Here is a 20,800-nt window from a genome sequence, read left to right as displayed (position 1 = left end):
GAGGATCCCTTATTGATGCTGAAATAATTGATCCCAATGAGAGTGATGAAGAAGTTACTGTCTACTCGACATGTTCATGACAGTTGTGGCAGTCTTTGACCCAGAAATGGTAGTCAAGAAAATTTGTAACTTAAAAAAAAATCCAGGAAATCAAAAGCTCCATAATGGTAACTTGAAAAGTTATCATTTGCAAATGGATTAATGTAATTTTCTTGACTATTAAGAAACTGCTCCATGTGACCCGGTGACCATTGACCTTGGAGCAATATCAAGAGGAAGGAAGTTAATTTACGAAAGCCTATGGCCAGACCCAGAGAAGAACTGCAGCAAAGGGAAGAACAGAGAAGACACATTTACACACTGTGTGTGTGTGCCATTGATACTGTTAAACAATGCAGAAAGTGGAAGTCAGGGATTGTGAAGTGGCAATTTTACTGTTGCTGTGTCAGTTTTGACAAAGCTAACCAGATAGTTTAACAGGGTTTATTAGAACGTTCCGATAAAGGGTCCGTGAGAAACATGATGTGCCATGAATATTGTCATGAACTTAGATAAGACGGTTCTGCAGGAGTGTGCCATTTGAGTGATGAGTATCCTGGAACCCAAGATGAATATTGCTCCAATGAACATTGACCATTGAAAGTGAAATTTACCTTTTTATTTGAAGTATAATTTGCCTGTTAATTCATGTTTAATTTGCATTGGTTTTGATTCATGAAAGTAAAAATAACGAGAGAAATACTGTTGGTAATCGGGTGCCATTTGGTAAATTTGGTTATTTTGGTTCACAGTTCTCTCTCGGGGATCATAACCGTAAAGCTCCAAATGCAGTGCAAGATAAATTGCAAATCATAGCCTACCATCCCATGGTGTATTACCTTCGAGGGAGTCACTGGGCCACTCTGTATCCATAGCAACTTCTTAAATGTTGTAAATTAAATGTTAATACATTATATCCTATGCCAAGCAGTGTAAAAAGTGCATATATATATACATTTTTTACCACATCAAATCACTCCAAAGCAAAGAGAGAAACCTACTTGTAGCTGAAATTATTGACATTTTACAGCCATGCCGAAAACCAGGATCAATCCCCATCAGAACCTGCCCACGAACAGGATTAATCAAAAGAAGCTGTCGAAGGTTTCTTCCAAACATTGCAATGGATTCCTTCTCAGCATCTGAGCTTAAACGGGACCTTAAAAGAAAGATAAGCAAAGTCTAAGTTCTCCAAATAAATCAGATTTTACATAAATATATTATATGCTTGTCTATTAACAGCTTGACATAATTTCAGGATTTATCTTCATCCGTGCAGAGTTTCTAAAAAGTGACAGAGAAGAATATTGATAAGGAGGACACTAATGTCCTGCAATAGTAGAAACTGAATTTATGAAAATCTGGGTCTTTTAACTCCTTCTCTCTGTTTGTAGCTACTTCTACCAGGAAATCCTCTGTCATGGTATGTCACACACGTTCGTCATAGGTCTTCCTCACATATCCACTTTAGCTGGTCTGCAAGCACCCTATGAAGTTCATCATCCAGCTACACTTTCAACTCCTCTTTATGCTCTCCTCCACATTTCCCTCGGATAGATCTCTGCAGCTTTTCAGCTCTTCTCAAATGGTCGAAATATGGACATCTTTTCTGGATGTCACTTTTTAAGACTTCTTTTCGCTCTTACAACTTCTTATGGTATGTGGATGGAATTTAAAGCTACATAGGAGTTAGGAGCAGAAGTAGGCAATTCAGCCCCTCGAGCTTGCTCCGCCATTCAATCAGATCATGGATGAAATGGGCGACACGGTCGCACAGTGGTTAGCAGCTCCAGCGACCTGGGTTCGATATCTGCTTGTGTCACTGTGCGGAGTCTGCACGTTCTCCCCATGTCTGCGTGGGTTTCATCCGGGTGTTCCGTTTCCTCCCACGAGTTCTGAAAAACGTGCCTGTTCGGTAAATTGGACATTCTGAATTCTCCCTGTGTGTATCCGAATAGGTGCCACAGTGTGGCGCCTAGATTTTCAGTAACTTCCATGCAGTGTTAATGTAAGCCTACTTGTGACAATAATTAAGTTTTAAAAAATCTCTTCCTGGTCTCAAATCCACCTCCCTACCCGTTCCCCATAACCCTTTCACCCAATTTATCAGAGGTATATCTATCTCCTTCTTGAAACCATTTGATGACTCCAGCCAGCCTCGGAGCTTCGTCCCGGGACCCGATTCCCCCCCCCCCCCCCCCCCCCCCCCCCCCCCCCGGGCGGGGCTCATATCGGGGCCAGGGGAATGTCGCTAACTCCGCCCGCCAAGAGTCACGGCGGCTGACGCGCACAATGACGTCATCACGCAGACACATCAAAACCCGCGCATGCGCGGGCCGTCATGCCCCTCAGACACCCCGCGGACTGATCCTACGGGGCGGCGGAAGAACAAATAGTGCGCTGGGTATCGGATCGGTGCCCACCGATCGGAGGCCTATGCCACCCTTGGCGCAATGGTTGTCCGGAACGGGCACTTTGCGGCCATTTTCACGAATGCTGAAAGCAGGTGTGATCGCGGCCGTGAAAACGGCCGTAAACTCCGCGGTATTCGGCCCATGAAGAATCGCTGTTCGCCATAAAAAACGGCGCGCAGCGATTCGTGTCGGGGGGGGGGGGGGGGGGGGGGGGGGGGAATAGTGGGAGGTCGTGAAAATTGTCGGGAAGGCCCTCCCGCTATTCTCCGACTCGTCGTGGGCAGCGGAGAATCGCGCCCAAGGTCCCTCTCTCTCGTGAATACTGAAGCAAAGTATTCATTTAGGGCCCCCCCCATCTCCTCAGACTCTCGGCACAAGATCCCCCCACTATCCCTGATCGGCTCTACTCTCACTCTGATCATCCTCTTATTTCTCACATAAGTACAGAACGCCTTGGGTTTTCCCTAATCCTTCCCGCCGGGGCTTTTTCATTCCCCCTTCTAGCTCTCCTCAGTCCATTTTTGAGTTCCTTCCTGGCTACCTTCTAACCCTCTAGAGCCGAGTCAGATCCTAGCTTCCTCAACATTACGTAAGCTTCCTTCTTCCTCTTGACTAGAAGCTCCACCTTTGTCATCCAAGGCTCCTTCACCTTACCATTCCTTCTTCGTGTCAGTGAAACAAAACTATTCAGCACTCGCAGGAAGTGCTCCTCAAGAACTTCCTTAAGCATTGTAGATAGCACAAGTGCTTCACAGCTCCAGGGTCCCAGGTTCGGTTCCCGGCTTGGGTCACTGTCTGTGCGGAGTTTGCACACTCTCCCCGTGTGTGCGTGGGTTTCCTCCGGGTGCTCCGGTTTCCTCCCACAGTCCAAAGATGTGCAGGTTAGGTGGATTGGCCATGCTAAATTGCGCTTAGTGCCCAAAATTGCCCTTAGTGTTGGGTGGGGTTACTGGGTTATGGGGATAGGGTGGAGGTGTGGACCTTGGGTAGGGTGCTCTTTCCAAGAGCTGGTGCAGACTCGATGGGCCGAATGGCCTCCTTCTGCACTGTAAATTCTATGAAACATATGCTTAAACAATCCCCACATTACTGTTGTGCATTTCCCCAAGAACAATTATTCCCACTTTATGCTCCTCAGCTCCTGTCTAATCACAGTATAATTTCCACTCCCCCAATTAAATACCTTCCCATACTGTGTGTTCCTATCCCTCTCCATGACTATGGTAAAGGTCAAGGAGTTCTGGTCACTGTCACTGAAATGCTCTCCCACCGAGACATCTGACACCTGGCCTGGTTCGTTGCTGAACACCAAGTACAATATGGCCTCCCCGCTAGTCGGCCTATCTACATATTGAATCAGGAATCCTTCCTGTACACACCTGACAAAATCTGCTCCATCCAAACCATTTGCACTGAGGAGGTTCCAGTCAATATTAGGGAAGTTGAAGTCATCCATGACAGCAACTCTGTTACTTCTGCACTTTTCCAAGATCTGCCGCCCAATCTGTTCCTCTATCTCTCTGCTGCTATTGGGAGGTCTATAGAAAACTCCCAATAAAGTGGCTGCTCCTTTATTTCTGACTTCCACCCATACTGACTCAGTAGACAAACCCCCCTCAACTACCTCCTTTTCTGCGGCTGTGGTGCACTCCCTAATTAACAGTGCCACTCCCCCTCCTCTTTTACCTCCCTCCCTATTCTTCTGAAAACATCTAAACCCCGGAACAGCTAACAACCATTCCTGCCCCTGTGAAATCCATGTCTCCATAATGGCCACAACATCGTAGTTCCAAGTTCTGATCCATGCTCTTAAGTTCATCTCCCTTATTCCTGACACTCCTTGCATTGAAACAGCCACACTTTAACCCATTCTACTGAGTGCAACTTTGCCCTATCAACTGTCTATCCTTCCTCACAGACTTGCTGCATACTATTTCTGCCTGTTCAACAGCTATCCTATCCTCTGATCCATAGCTCTGGTCCCCATTCCCCTGCCAAAGTAGTGTAAACCCTCCCACAAAGCTCTAGCAACCCTCCCATCCAGGATATTGGTGCCCTTCTAATTTAGGTGCAATCCATCCTTCATGTACAGGTCCCACCTTCCCCAGATGATATCCCAATGATCCATGTATCTAAAGCCTTCCCTCCTGCACCAGCCCTGTAGCCATGTCTTCAGCTGCACTCACTCTCTGTTCCTTGCCTCACTGGCATGTGGCACCGGTAGCAATCCTGAGATCACTACTCTGCTTGTCCTGCTCTTGAGCTTCCAACCTAACTCCCTAAAATCACTTTTTAGATCCTCATCCCTTTTCTTAGCTATGTCGCTGGTGCCTATGTGCACCATGACTTCTGGTTGCTGACCCTCCTCCTTAAGAATCCTGTAGACTCGGTCCAAAACATCCTTGGCCATTGAGTCTCCTATCACTAATGCTTTTCTATTCTCCCCCCTTCCCTTCTGAGCCACATCCTACAGGAGCATGCAACTGCACTAGCCTCCATCCTCTCTGATCTTTCAGAATGTAGCTGCCCTGTGGACCAACTGGAACTCCGCCCTCCGACTCTGTTTCCAGTCAGCTGCACTCCGTAAACTCGCGGCTCCCTTCTTGCTCTTTGAGGAAACTAAATGAAAGGAGCACCTTGCTCCCTCCGCACCTAACTCCCTCAGTCACCAAACTCTCACTACAGCACTCAAATACACTCAAATTCAGCACTCCCTCAGTCACCAAATTCTCACTATAGCACTCAAATGCACCCAAATTCAGCACTCCCTGAGGCACCAAGCTCTCACTATAGCACTCAAATGTACCTAAATTCAGCACTCAGTGCAAACAAAGTCTGCACTGTAAGCTGGCTCACCTTTATACTGTGCCTCTGGCATCTGAAAACTGGCCTAATCCAATTAACTAATTAACAAGCTCCAGCTACAAGTAGCTGCAAGTAGAAACTTAGTTTAAAGCTGATTGAAAATTCATCTTCTTCGAAACCAAACAGCAACTTTTAAGTTAATTAACTAAATAAAAGACTAGACTTTAGATAAAAATGAAGCCTTAATGTCCCTCAAGTCACCAAACTCTCACTATAGCACTCAAATGCACCCAAATTGAGCACTCAGTGCAGTTTATGCAGTATGTTTGCCCTAGTTTTTGCCTTTCTGTCTACCTTGACTTCCTTGTTTAGCCATGGAATGTTTTTCTCCCTTTTACAATTCCTCTTCCTCTCAGGAATATACTCTAATTGAGAGGTATTTAGTATCTCTCTGAACATCCACCTTTGTCCGACCCTCAATTATTTGTTCCCCATCTACTTTGGCCAACTCTTTCTTCAGGCCTGTATAATTACGTCTGTCCAACGCTAAAACTCTAGAATGGCACTCTGTCTTCTCTCATTCAATCTGAATTTGAAATTCTCGCACGCTATGATAACTCCTTCCAAGAGAATCCTTAACGAGAAGACTATTTATCAACCTCCTTTTGCTACATAATAATACATTTAAAATAGCCAGCTCCCTGGTTGGCTCCATAACATATTGCTCTAAGAAACAATCTCTCAGACACTCTAGGAGATCTTCTTCGAGGCTACAACCGTGCCAATTTGATTAATCCAGCCAATATGAATGTTAAAATCACCCATGATTACCATTGCTTCCTTCTCACAAGCCCTCATTATTTATTGGTTTATACAATGCCCCAATTGTAAGTACTGCTCAGGGGCCTGTAAATTACCCCTATCAGGAATTTTTTTTCCTTGTTTTTTATTTCCACCCAAATCAATTCAACATTTTGGCCCTTAGTGCCAATATCATTTCTTATACAGTCTTGATGTCATCTTTAAAAATAATAAAGCAATCCCACCTCCTGTTCACCCTGTCTATTCTTTCGGAATACTGAGTAACCATTTACATTCAACTCCCAGCCCCCTTGGAACCATGTCTCAGTAACCCCACCAAATCATACCCATTTGTCTCTATTTGTGCCGTCAGCTCATTGATCTTATTCCGAATACTGCGTGCATTTTGGTACAAGGTTTTTAAATATGTCCTACTGATTTGACTTTCCCTTGCAGGATATTCTTGTGCACTACGCTTTTCACACATTCTGACCTCCTTTATTAATCTCTGATAATCCTCAGCTTCAGTCACCTTGCATTTTGATTTTTTACGTTTCCTTTCCCCTCCGTAGTCATTAGACTGGCCCTGCCTGTTAATCTTATTAACTTCTACCTTCTCCTCACATGCTAAACTGCTGCTTTCATTCCCATTAACTATTATACTTCTTGTAGTTTTATCCTCCACCACCCCCCTCCCACCCCCCACTCCATTTGCTTGTTTAAAGTCCTTGTGATCAACCTCTTTATCCTTTCTGCTAGAACTAAGGTTCCAGATCGGTTCAGGTGGAGACCGTCCCAACGGTACAGATCCTTCCTGCCCCAATACTGATGCCAGTGTCACAAGAAATGGAACCCCTCTTTCCCGCACCATTCCTTTCGCCATGTGTTTACTTCCCTAAGTTTCTCATCCCTATGCGAATTTGCACATAGCTCAGGTAGTAATCGAGAGATTTTTCCCTTGAGGACCTGTTCTTTAATTTTGACACATATGTCTTAGCACCCATGTTTCAACGGCCTCTAGTTCCTTCCACAGATCTTTATTTATTGTCCAGGGTTCTGAGGCGTACAGGAAAATAGATAGAATGTAGCATGAAGTTTTTTCTTGTTAAAAGCCTGAGTTTTCCTAGTGTTAATACATCTTCACAAAATTACTTCCGGATATCTCTATCCTTCGTCTGACCTTGGCACGCATCTACCGTCTTCTGTTATCATTTCTCCCAAATAGACAAACTTATTTACTTGTTCCAGTGTGACACCATCCATTTCAATCTTCAATACTGTTTATTCTAAGATATTCCTTCTGACCACCATTGTTTGTGTATTTTTGGTGTCCATACTCAATCCGTATCCTCAGCTTCTAGATGTTGTTTGATCTACGATATATTGTCAGGCCTCATCTAATTTTGCAAGTCAAGTTTTATCTCAAGTGTACCACAAATTTGTTATATTCTTGCCTCCAAAATTTACCCCAGGGCGCAAGTCTGATTCACAGAATATTTGTTGCCTGTACAGATTGAATATTTTTGTCGATAATATATCAGCCTTGTTGTACTCCTCTCTTCACTTGCAAAATATCTGATTGCTCTTCAAGCTCTATGCTCACTATTTGGTTCCAATATATGCTCTGGATAAATCTCACATATTTAAACTGTAACATCCCATTTAGCAGCACGTCTTTTTTCTTTTGGTGATAAACAAATGCTTTTTCAGTCTATGAAGCACATGTATGTGTTCATGTTTACTTTAGGTATTTCTCAAAGATCTTCGGTAAAATATTCCCCTTTATTGTTCCTACCCGGGTCTAACTCCAGACTGCATTTCACCAATTTCTGCTTCAAATGTATTATTACTTCTTTCTATTATCATTTTCAGGATCACTTTAATGAGTTGCTCATTAAGCTTGTAGTTCTAAACTAATTGCACTTTATTGCTTTAGGTATCTACAGTTTCTGAACAAATAATGAAAGTCTCAATCACTGGAACATATCCTTTGGTATATATTTGATCACAAATGTCCGTTATCACTTCTAATTCTGTTTCTCCAAGATTTCCTGCTGTTACTTCATCAATGCCTGGAGCTCTTCCTCAACTCATCAATTACAAAGCATTTTATGCCTCTTGATACCATAATATTTGGTCGATTGTTTGCCTCTATTTCCTGAGGGATTCATGTGATTTTGATCATCATACAATTCACTCAAATCCATCTTTTTGCGACTGCATCTCTTTAAACAATACTTGTGTACCCACTATCTGCAGTTATCCTTTTCTTTCTATCTGTCAAAGATTTCACATTCTTCTGCATAAATCTGATTTTGCGATTTCTTTCCAGCTCCAATAATTCATTTCATAACTCGTTATCCTATTTCTCTTTACTTCCCCGCATGCATTCTTATTTTGCTTTTCAATTTCATCACATTCTGTGTGTATTTCTTTTCTTTCGCTGTCAACATTGCTAGGATCTCATCTGTCATCCACTCCTTGTTTTTTTTCTTCTCCGTTTTGGTAATATTTACTTTGTAGTTAGCTGTATTCCCTTTTTCATATAGTCGTTTGGTCGAACAGAACTTGAGTACTATTGAACAAAATGGCACACTATTGAAGCTTTTCACCTTGTACTCTTCCAGACAGCTATTCAAGATAACCCAACAGTACGGACGGCCCAGTGGTTAGCACAGCTGCCTCACGGCGCCAAGGACCCGGATTCGATCCCAGCCCTGGGTCACTGTCCGTGTGCAGTTTGTCCATTCTCCCCGTGTCTGCGTGGGTCTCACCCCACAACCCAAAGATGTGCAGGGTAGGTGGGCTGGCCATGCTAAATTGCCCTTTGGTTAGGACAAAAAATAAACCAACAGTAAAGGAAACAATAATTTATCGTCCATCAGAAGAGAGCATAATTGGTTGGCAAGTGGATTCAGATTGGTACAGGCGTTGCCATGGGGAATGCAGTAGAGAACCATTAACTAGCAAGCTTTTGTTTCAAATTCAACCAGGCAGGTTGACTCTGATTGGTCACAGTATTGCCATAGGGAGTGAACTAAGGAATGGCTGTCCGCCATCCTTTTGTTTAGTCAGAAACAACATAACGTAGTCATGCTCCTTCTTTCTGAAAAGAACAGTGCCTGTGTGTGAATATTCTCGCTTCTAGCATACCTACGTGAGCCATACAGCAAGTCTAACTGATAATCTTAATTGGTTTTCAGTGTAATTATTAGCAAAATCAGGATTGTTTATCATGTATTGTCCAATCGAAGAATGAAGTCTTATGTTGGACACTATGTGTGGGCTTTGCAATCACGGGCTGGTTTAGTACCGTCAGTACCTTGCCTGATGCAAACAGCTCAAGGGACGTGTTGCTTGATACAATCTGCTAGTCATTGGAATGTTTGGCCTATATACCTGGCATCACACCAGCAGTGGAATTCATATGCCACATTACTCCTTTGTGCAATAGGCAGAATATCTTTTTGGCTTGGCACTAACATCCTGTTAGTGGAGAATTAGTGTTGTTACTGCACAGTCACAGCATGCAACAACAACCACCTTTGTCAGCTTCCACAAGAAACACATCCTTGATGTAAGGGCACCTAACCTCCTACTCCTTGCATATTTCTGATATGTAGATGATAGGTTTGTATACAAGACCTTTCTGGCAACCTTAATGGGCTCCATCTGTCCTCAAATTCATCTTCGAAGTGTAGCAGGCAGATTTGTTCCCTTTCCTCTCAACATGCTCGTTGAGAAATATGCCAGTGGGTTCTTGACTACTGTTTACCGTAAGCCTATCTTCACTGGTCAATATACAGGGTGGGATTCCTACAGTTCCACGTGCTACAAGATAGATCTTGCATAAGAACATACAAATTAGGAGCAGGAGGGTAACTCAGTCCTTCCAGCCTGCTTCACCAACCAATAAGATCATGGCTGACCTGGTATTAACCTCAACTCCACATTCCTGCCCAACCCAGATAATCTTCCACCCCCTTGCTTATCAAATGTCTAACTATCTATGCCTTAAAAATATTTAAAGACTCTGTCGCTAATGCATTTTGAAGAAGAGAATTTCAAAGACTCTCAACCATCAAGGGAAAAATGTTCTCCTCTTATCGGACTTAAAGGGGTGACCCCATATTTTTAAATAGTGACTTCTAGTTCTAGATTCTCCCACAAAAGGAAACATCCTTTCCACATCCACCCCATCAAGACCCCTCAGGATCGTATATGTTTCAATCAAGTCACCTCTTAGTCTTCTAAACTCCAGTGGATACAAATCTAACCTGCTCACGCTTCCCTCAAAACAACCTGCCCATTCCAGGTGTTAATCTAGAAAATCTTCTCTGAACTGCATCCAATGCATTTGCATCCTTCCATAATTAAGGAAACCAATGCTGTACACAGTACTCCAGATTTGGTCTCACCAATGCCCTGTATAACTGAAGCATAACCTCTCTCTACTCTTGTAATTCCACTCACAATAAACAATAACATTTATTAACTTTCCTAATTACTTGCTGTATCTGCAGACTAACTATTTGCGATTCACACACTCGGACACCCAGATCCCTTTCCATCTCAAAGCTCTACAATCTCTCACCATTTAGATAATATGCTTATTTCTTCATGCAAGAAATGGACATTTTCACATTTTCCCACATTATCCTCCATTTGCCAGATCTTTGCCCACTCACCGAACCTATCAATATCCTTTTGTCGCTTCCTTACGTCCTCTCCACAATATACTATCCGACCGATCTTCATGTCATCAGAAAATTTAGCAATCATGCCATCGGACCTTCATCCAAATCATATATATAAATACAAGTTGAGGCCCCAGGACTGACCTCTAAAGCACCAATGTTGCATCTCGCCAACCAGAAGATGGTCCATTTATGTCTACTCTGTTTCTTGTTAACAAGCCAACTTTATCAAATGCCTTCTGAAAATCTAAGTACAGTACATCAATCGGTTCCCCTTTATCCACAGCACATGTTACTTCTTCAACGAACACCAATAAATTGATTAAACATGATTTCCCTTTCACAAACCATGCTGACTCTGCCTATCTTGAATTTATCTAAGTACCCTGCATAACATACTTACTAACAGCTTCTAACATGTTCCCTATGGTAAATATTAAGATAATTGACCTATAGCTTCCTGTTTGTGTCTCCTTCCCTTTTTGAATAAAGGAGTAACATTAGCCATTTTCCAATCCAATGGAACATTCCCCAAATCTAGTGAATTTTGGAAAATTAAAACAGAAACTATACCATGAACTACTTCTATTAAGACCCCAGGATGAAATCCATTAGAACCAGGGGACCTTTTATCCAACAGTTCCAACCATTTGCTAAGTACCACTTCCTTGGTGCTTGTAGTTTCTCGTGTTCCACCCTCACTGTCATTTCCTGATTTACAGCTATTTCTGGGAATTTATTTGTCTCTTCTATTGTAAACACTGACACAAAGCACCAGTTCAATTTGTCTGCCATCTCCTTACTTTCATTACTAATTACCCAGATTGACTTTCTATAGGACCAACGTTCACTTTCATTTCTCGATCCACGGCCATATTGACTGAAGCACATTCCTGATGTTCCTTTACCGATTTCAGGATTGAAGTTGCACAGTACAATTACCACATTATTTGATTTGATCATAGCAGGTCCCCAGCCAGGCCCCACCCCCAGCGGCGTAATCGACCGCCAATCCAGCAATATCCTTCGCCAGGCAATTAGAGAGGCAAAGACCACAACATCGGTCCCCTTCCCCTCTATCAGCTCCAGCATTTCCGATACCCCAAAGATCGCCACCATTGGGTCTGGCCTGACCTCTATCTCCACAATCTTTGATAGCATTTTGATAGTAGCATCCCAAACACCGCTTCCCAGTATCTCTCTAACTTCTCACAGCCCCAGTACATGGTCACGTGATTCACGGGCCCTCACCTTTACTTCTCGCCACCCCGTGGAAGAACCCACTCATCCTCGCCCGGGCCATATGCATACCATGCACCACCTTGAACTGGATCAAGCACATCATCACACATGAGGATGTAGAGTTTACCCGATGCAACCCCTCACTCCCCATGCTATCTCGCCGCCCGCCCCAGATCCTCCTCCCATTTGTTCTTGATCCTGACCACCTGCTCTCCCCCTTACTCCCCCAGCCAACCACACATTACCAAACCTGCCCTCCCTCTCCACATCCGGGAGCAACAACCTGCAAACCTCTTCCAGGTACAAGTCCCTCACCCTCATCAGCCTCATCTCCCTCCACTTCCCATATATCCCATTCATCTCCCCCAGCTTAAACCTATGATTTCAGCATCAACATCTCCTCCATTCTAAAGTGTCTCCTCAGCTGATTCCACACCCTGAATGTGGACTGTACCACCGGGCTCACCTTGTACCCCACCAGAGATAGTGGAAGTGATGCAGTCACCATGGCCCTAAACTGAACCCTCTACAGCAGTCCTCCTCCATCTTAACTCACTCTGACCGATGCCACAAACGTCAGGCCAAACCCAAGCCTTCCCAAGATCCCGAACAGGTACCTCCATTCCAATCAAAAGCCTTCTCCCCATTCACAGAGACCACTACCTCCTGTACCCACCAACGGGGTCATAATCACATTTAACAGACTCCTAATGTTGCTGGAGAGTTGCCTGCCCTTTACAAAACTGTCGGGTCCTCAGTGGCCACCCTGGGCACACACCCCTCCATCCTCCCCGCCACAAATGTGGCCAGCATTTTCACATCCGCGTTTAACAGTGAAAAGGGCCTATATGATCTACACTCCAACAGGTCTTTTCCCATCTTTGGGATTAATGGAATCGACGCCTGTGTAAATATCTCCGGCAGCTCCCCCTTCTCCAGCACCTCACTTAACATCCACAGCAAGTGCGTTGCCAACTCCATCACAAACTCCTTATAAAACTCCGCGGGAAAGCCATCTGGCCCTGGGGGCTTCCCCACCCCATTCCCCCTTGTGCTAACCATCACCTCGCTCAGCCCCAACAGCTCCGCCAGCGCCTGCCTCCTCTCTTTCTCCAGCCTTGGAAACTCCAGCCCATCGAAAACCCCCCCATGTCCCCCTCCTCTCTGCCCAGCTAAGCCCTGTACAGCATCTCATAGTAATCCCTAAATATCTTGTTTATCCTCCCCGGCTCCGACATGACCTCCTCCTTCACTGTCCACACCCTTAGAATTTCCCTGCCTCCGTAGTTGGTGGGCCAGCATGCAGATCGCCTTCTCTCCATAGTCATACTACACACCCCTCCACAACTGCCCCACTACCTTTGCCATTGTCAGCCTGTCAAACTGCCAAGATTTAATGCTTTTCGAAAGAAAAATAATTGAAAAGATTTTGAAAACAGTCATCACCTGAATTCCCTGCACAGAAGTGGATAAATGAGACGTTTATATGAATCTTCAGCAGAATCCTTCAAGATTTTCATGATTTCAGGCTTTGCAAAGTGGCGTGGTCTCCATCTACGTTGATGTTCAAACATGTTGTTTAGTATAAACATTCAATTGTGATTTTCTTTTCAAATACTGTATTGTTTTTTCTGAGGATGATTATGTATGAAATAAAATTGCCATCTGTATAACTCAATGACAGAGGATATCTGCAGTTTAAGAGACTGCCCCCTGGAGTGTCAGCAGTCTCCATCACGCATCTAATACTGAAGACAAAGACATGAAAGTGACAATTAGTGTACATTTAACTGTTGCATCCAATTATAGAAAAATATTGAAGGCACGGAAAAGATACAACGTGTACTCAGTGACCTGCGCCAAATATTTTCCATGCCTGACCTTGCTGACTCAGGCCGGGTGAGATCCAGACAGCGCAGCTGTCCATGAGGCCCAGCGTCAGAGTCTAAGAGAATCGAACTTAAGGAGGACATGCCCCCTTTTTTACTGGACTAGTTGCCTTAATTCAGATAAGTTTAAAGGTCCAATTGAAAATGACAGGCCAGGGAGAAGATAAGTGGATAGGATTTGCAGCGATGGGGGGGGGGGGAAATCGGAGGTCGGCGATCGGGTCAGGGTGGAGGAGTGGGGGAAGGCCCGTGCGGGAAGGCCCATGTGGGGATCAGCCTGGGTGTTTAAACAGTTAAACAGAAGTACGAATAGGTTTTATTTCTTCTAACTTTTTTTGAGTAGCTATTGGCGTAACCCTTACCAAACCATCCAAAGTCAGTGATTCAAATCGTTTTTTCAGATGGTTGAAAGTGCAGTGTAATTGCCCAGGGAACGTTAGCACTTCTGGACAATTATCATGTAAATGTTTATCTGGGAAGTTCAGAGGGGATCCCCCAACACATCTTTAATGTAGGAAGTGGGGCTGCCAATTTGTGCACAGCAAGCTCTCACAAACAGCAGTCTTACAACCAAATTTTTGCAATGTTGGTTGAGGGGTAGCTACTGGCTAGAACACAGGAGATAACTCCCTTGCTCCTGGGATCTTTTAAGTTCACCTGGGAGGGTAGACTGGCCAAGATTTACTGTCTCAGCCAAAAGGCAACAGCTCTGACAGGACGGCACGGTAGCACAATGGTTACCACTGTTGCGTCACAGCGCCTGGGTTCGATTCCCACTTGGGTCACTGTCTGTGGAGTCTGCATTCTCCACGTGTGTACATGGGCTTCCTCCGGGTGCTCTGGTTTCCTCCCACAAGTCCCGAAAGTCGTGCTTGTTAGGTGAATTGAACATTCTGAATTCTCTCTCAGTTTACCTGAACAGGTGCCGGAGTGTAGCGACTAGGGGATTTTCACAGTAACTTCATTGCAGTATTAATGTAAGCCTACTTGTGACACTAATAAAGATTATTATTATTTAGGGTACCCCCCAAATCTGACGCTGGGGAGCCTGTAGGTTACCACCCTAGACTTGGGAAGAAAAAGGTAACTTCGGACCTATGGTCTCCAAAGTTGTCAATAACTGGGGTTCTGCTGGTGACAATGCAGGATCTGTTGTTGACTAAATGATAGAAATTGATAGCCTGATGATACAATCATAATACAGCAATCAGGGTGGCAGAAGAAACAAAATCTTGGTGAACTTGGTTTTTCATGTGTAGATTCCTGTAGATTCACTAGCAATGAGATCAGAGATAATACAATGTAGTTTTAATGAGCGACCTGAATACACTGCAGGTACATTCACTAGGCCACATAAATTTAAAGAAGATACAGCAGAAATGCTCTGCACTATTAAAGTTTTTTCATGATTTTGAATATGGGTGCATAACCACAAAACGAACACTCAAGCTCAGTAAATGATGACATTTAAAATGGAATTAGATTAACATAAAACAAGTTTTACCAAATGTATCAGAAAAGAGAAAAGGGAAATGGAATTAAAGACCTCTGATATGGAGACTCAACGGTCTTTTCCTGTTCTAAAATGTCTTTGAAAAGCTGTGCTGGCATAAATGCTAATTTGTAAGATTGCAGTTCAATTCATGCCTCTGCAAGTTTTAGCTGTTGCTCAGTTGGTGGCACCTTCACCTCTGAATCAGAAGGTTGTGGGTTCAATCCCCACTCCAGAACCGGAGCACAACAATCAAAGCTGACACTGCAGTGGTCAGAGTGAGTGCTGCACTGTTAGAGCTGCTCTTTTGGCTGAGACATTAAACCTAGGCCAGTCTACCCTCACAGATGAACATAAAAGATCCCATGGCACTATTTTGAAGAGGAGCAAGGGAGTTACCTCCAGTGTCCTAGCCAGTAGCTAACCCTCAACCAACATTGCAAAAATAGACTATTTGGTTATACGACTGCTGTTTGTGGGAGCTTGCTGTGCACAAATTGGCAGCCCCGTTTTCTACATTAAAACTACATGTCAGAAGTACATGAAAGGTGCCATATAAATTCAAGACTTTCCAAGTACATTATAAATTTAAACAAGTTCAGTACTGAGCGGAATTAACATATCCAAAGGACTAACAGAATTGATTCCTGAATTCCTGTTCCGTTTCCAAGAGTGAAATTGATAACTGGATATATTTCAATACATACAAAAAGGTACAGAATCTCTAGATCTCATTCAACCTTTATACTGCATTAGCAGCCTGGCTTCTGCATTTTGGTATGTTATATTCACCCATGCAGATCTCTTACGTAATGACCCCCTGTCTACAGCATCCTACAGAAATACAAGGCACTTTTCCACAGACAAGTGGAAAGGAAGAATAAAAGGGCAAATCAATCTGCACACTTACTGGAGCCTGGCGTTTGCAGATGCCCAGAACCAGGTCAGATAAGCTCATATTCAAAGATATCCCCTACCTAGCAGTTTTGGGTGCAAAGGGAACAACTGAAGAGATAACTAATTTCACCATGACTGTGTAGAAAGTATGTTTGAACATTAAGCTTTGTATGTATACAGACCTCTCATTGACACACCATCTACAGAAGTCATTTTTCACTCTGTCAGGAATGCTGACCTTCACTGTCAGGATTTTCAATTTTTCCCCTCGGTTAATGGCCAGAATCTGAGTGTAAACATAAACAGCACAGACAGATGACACATAAAATGACAAACTTATCAAGTCTCCTTACATGTAGGTGCTTGCTTGATGCTTTGTAGTAAATCATACTGAACATAATCAATTAAGAAAGGTACTTTTATGGATGGTTAAGGTCATAAGCATGGACTTGATAGAAATAGATAAGGAAACACAGCAAATACAGAAAAGTTAAGTCAGCTGGTGCTAAATCAGGTAAATATATTTTAAAAGTGGATATTGCACAACATTCTGTGATAAATGGCATATATTTCTATCCTTACTGAATAAAGTGCAATGGTCTGCCGAAATACCACGGATAGTAAAAATGCTGTTTTTGAGTGGATCTGAAATCTTTTACTTTAATAATAAGACTATGTTTAATAATACTGCATACTTCGATCAAAAAGTTTCCCCATTTTACCAAAGCAGGAAAACAAAGTTAGTTGTCCCTGGAAGACTTTTATCTGGTTACTTTCATAACTGCAAAAAAGTTATTTTTTCAACGTTAAAAAAAAAAGTTAACTAACATCCTAGAAATAGCACACCTAAGGGCGCCACATTGGCGCGGTGATTAGCACTTCAGCCTCGCAGCGTCGAGGACCCGGGTTCGATCCCGGCTCTGGGTCACTGTCTGTGTGGACATTTTCCCCGTGTCAGCATGGATCTCACCCCCACAACCCAAAGTTGTGCAGGGTAGGTGGATTGGTCATACTAAATTGCCCCTTAATTGAAAAAATATATATATAGCACAGCTACAAATGGCCAGCCTTATTGGATTTCTGCTTTTGCCTTGCATCAGATAGGGCAATGAGCCTGTTTACACAGTAACCTTAATATGTTGCCAAAGAAATTAGATCAAACAACAAGGAGATCTAGAACTTATAGTTATAATTCCCAATGCAGCTTCAATTACAGGATGAAATGTTTTGAAATATACTAGGTATTTTATGAATAAAGTATAATAATTCAGCTTTTAATACGCTTGTTCTTTTAAAAAGGGCAAATTTCAAGTAACAATTTTTGACGGGCTGCAGTAAAGCGTCATTTGCAATATAGCTGACAAATTAATCTTATGAGTACCATTTTCATAGATAAAAACTACACATAAGCATAATCAACTGGAGATTTTGTCAATAATAATAATAATAATCTTTGTCACAAGTAGGCTTACATTAATACTGCAATGAAGTTACTGTGAGAAGCCCCTAGTCGCCACGTTCCGGCACCTGTTTGGGTACACTGAGGGAGAATTCAGAATGTCCAATTCACCTAACAGCACGTCTTTCGGAACTTGTGGGAGGAATCCAAGATACAGGGAGAACAGGCAGACTCTGCACAGACGATGTCCCAAGTCTGGAATTTAACCTGGGACCCTGGCGCTGTGAAGCAACAATGCTAACCACTGTACTACCGTGCCACCCTACATCTGCATAAAGACTCACCACCACCTTCAAGGGTAATTAGGGATGAGCAACAATGCTAGCAGTGCTCACTTCCATGAAAAAAATAAAAATAAGTATTGAGATCACAATTGTTAATGTTTGTGTGAATTGAAGAGAGGAATTGTACTGACAGACGGTGGCTACAGACATATCAGCGCAATATCTGAATTAATTTTCTTTGCGAGTATTCCAAACAATATATTAAACAAGTGATTAAGATTCTAACTTATTCTCGAGACCTTGATTTGTAAATCACTCTCATCTCATTGAGGATGCTATCTGAACATCTCGATATGTCCTGCAACAGGAATCTGTTGCTCTCTACATTCACTCAGCTAGTCCCACGGTTGATGCAAATGCATTATTAATAAGTCATTAGCTGCCCCTCGATTTGAGAATAATATGCAGTCAGGGTCGGTTTCTGACATGGGTCTTCATGTGACTGAAAAGGCCAATTCTCGACCTGCAGACCTTTAGGCAAATGGTGTAGGATGCTGCGCGAGGCAGAGGCGTCCAGAGCAAAGAATTTGTTTTCATTTCTTTCCTACTCTGCCACCACTCGACCTCATCATTAAGGAGTTTGGACTGAAAAGCTTGATACAGTTTGATGGACAAGTTGCTGCCATCTTGAATGATTGGTAGCAAGCTACACAGGTCATTAATGTCAATGTTGAAACACCTCATGGAGAGCTTCAGAGTGTCTTTGAAGTGTTTTCTTTGTCCTCACCTGAAGTGCTGGCTATTTGAGAGTTAAGAAACTGCATAAGAAATGAGTTGTTGGAGGTGAGAGTGGAAGAGTCAGGGGAGATGGAGTTTAAAAAGACAGTTGGTAGTGGAGAAAATAAATAAATAATCGCTTATTGTCACAAGTAGGCTTCAATGAAGTTATTGTGAAAAGCCCCTAGTCGCCACATTCCGGCGCCTGTTCGGAGAGGCCGGTACGGGAATTGAACCCGCGCAGAACATTGTTCTGCATTACAAGCCAGCTGTTTAGCCCACTGTGTGAAGACAATCCAAGCATGATCTTTACATTCCAAGGTGATCCTGGAGTAGTAAGGTGTTTTGGCAAAGGGGAGCAGGATACTTTAGCAATTCATGTGGCACAACCAGATTAGCACTGAATGGCTAAACCAGTTATCTGACATCAATGTTCAAGTGTGCATTCTTTGGGCTCAATGGAGTGGAAATGAGGCCCATACCTAGGCTGCGAGAGTGTAATGGTTCGACTGGGGACAGGAACCTAAAAGGGTTGAGTTGAGGATATGATTGAGCAGATCAGTAGCTGCAGAAAATTTCTGGCAAATGGTGAGCCAAAGGATAGACATTTGGGAATTAAAAGTGGTGTTGTGTCATTGTATCACACCAAATTTCATGCATCTGGCTAAACTGACCAACCCCATTAAAAGACAAAAGGAGCCAAAGTGGACATGTAAACAAATTGTTATTACAATGAAGTTACCAAAATATTTGCAGCTAGGTATATTTCAGAAACTCAGTTTACAGATTTGAAACAAATTGCGATCTTTACCGCTAGGTTCTGCTGGTACCTAGCCCAACTGAAGTGAGTTGGCCAAAACAATTCCATGAACACCCACACTGCATATTCCCAAGAGAAAGAGATAGCCAACAAAAATTAAATGTTAAAATTAAATTTCAGCAGGCCTCTTAAGCCGATCAAGAAGACATATTTATAATCCCCAGCTTCGAGGGACTTCCAAAGGCAAAGTGTAGGTGGAGGTTGCACGTTGGGTGGCTCCTGATAGAGCTTTTGGTTTTTCACACTTCTCACCCAGTTTTTGGGGAGAATTCGGTATGATTATTTGTGCGAACGTCTAAGGCAACGAAAGGATGTCGAAAATCCGGAAAACGAATCAAGGGAAAAAGGGTGTGAGCGTCTGCCGGCGTGTTTGGTAGAGAGTCCGGCGGGAGGAAAGATGGAGTGCAGGCTTGCCGAGTGGGGCAGCGCCCATTAACAGTGGATAAAGCTGGCCGAAGTGATGACGGGGGAGTTTGAGCGGTTGTTTTTTTAAGCACTTCGACAAGCATCGGAAGGAGATGATGACCTCGCTCAAGGATTGGGCGGATGAGACTCCTGCATCCGATAAAGGAGGCTTTGACAAAAACATCGGTGGAGGTGCGGAGCAAGGAGAGGATTTGAAGGGGGTGGAAGAGGGATTATCATAGCACAGCAACCAGTTGACCTCGATGAGTGAGGAGCTGCGGAGGGCGGTGGAAAGTAACAAAGGGTTGGGAGCCAAAGTGGAGGTCATGGAGAACAGATCACGAAGGCAGAATCTGTGGATCGTGGGACTGCCTGAGAGGCTAGAGGAATGGATTATTTTGCGGAGACGTTCGGCAACTTGATGGGCGAGGAGGAGGACCCCTTCCTCCAGGAGTTGGACAGGGCTCACCGGTTGTTCCAGCCGAAACCAAAGGCAAATGACCCTCCGAGGGCTGTGATAGTATGCTTCCACAGCTACCAGGTGAAGGAGAAGGTGCTGAAGTGGGCAAAGCTGAATCGAGCGGTGAGCTGGGGAGGCGTTGGTATTCGGATATACCAGGATCTCATGGCAGAGCTGGCGAGAAGGCGGGTGGCCTTTGGTCGAACGAAGGCAGTGTTGTATAAAAGCAGCGTACGGTGGGGTGGTCTACCTTGCAAAGCTGACGGTCACACACAACTCCAAGGATTTCTATTTTGAGACAGCGGAGGAGGCGGAGGCCTTCATGAAGGCTTAAGGACTGGGACTGAAATGAGTTTGGACTTTGGTGGTGTTAAGCGGT

The 20,800-nt window shown here is 43.6% G+C and overlaps 1 protein-coding gene across 1 annotated transcript in view; it reads right to left on the bottom strand.

The window, feature by feature from the left end:
* The window catches only part of srbd1 (S1 RNA binding domain 1), a 341,334-nt gene that overhangs the window by 241,915 nt on the left and 78,619 nt on the right, over nt 1–20,800 (bottom strand). Inside the window, exons 11-13 of the mRNA XM_038813261.1 lie at nt 16,459–16,562; nt 13,445–13,552; nt 1,041–1,198 (exon numbers count right to left, since the gene is read on the bottom strand). Of these exons, the coding sequence (XP_038669189.1) occupies nt 1,041–1,198; nt 13,445–13,552; nt 16,459–16,562 (370 nt within the window). The remainder of the gene's footprint in view (nt 1–1,040; nt 1,199–13,444; nt 13,553–16,458; nt 16,563–20,800) is intronic.

The sequence above is a fragment of the Scyliorhinus canicula genome, chromosome 1 (assembly GCF_902713615.1).
Source record: "Scyliorhinus canicula chromosome 1, sScyCan1.1, whole genome shotgun sequence".
NCBI classification, from domain to species: Eukaryota; Metazoa; Chordata; class Chondrichthyes; order Carcharhiniformes; family Scyliorhinidae; genus Scyliorhinus; species Scyliorhinus canicula.
Note: the sequence above shows the minus strand (reverse complement) of the source record. Positions and strands in the feature narration are given on the sequence as shown.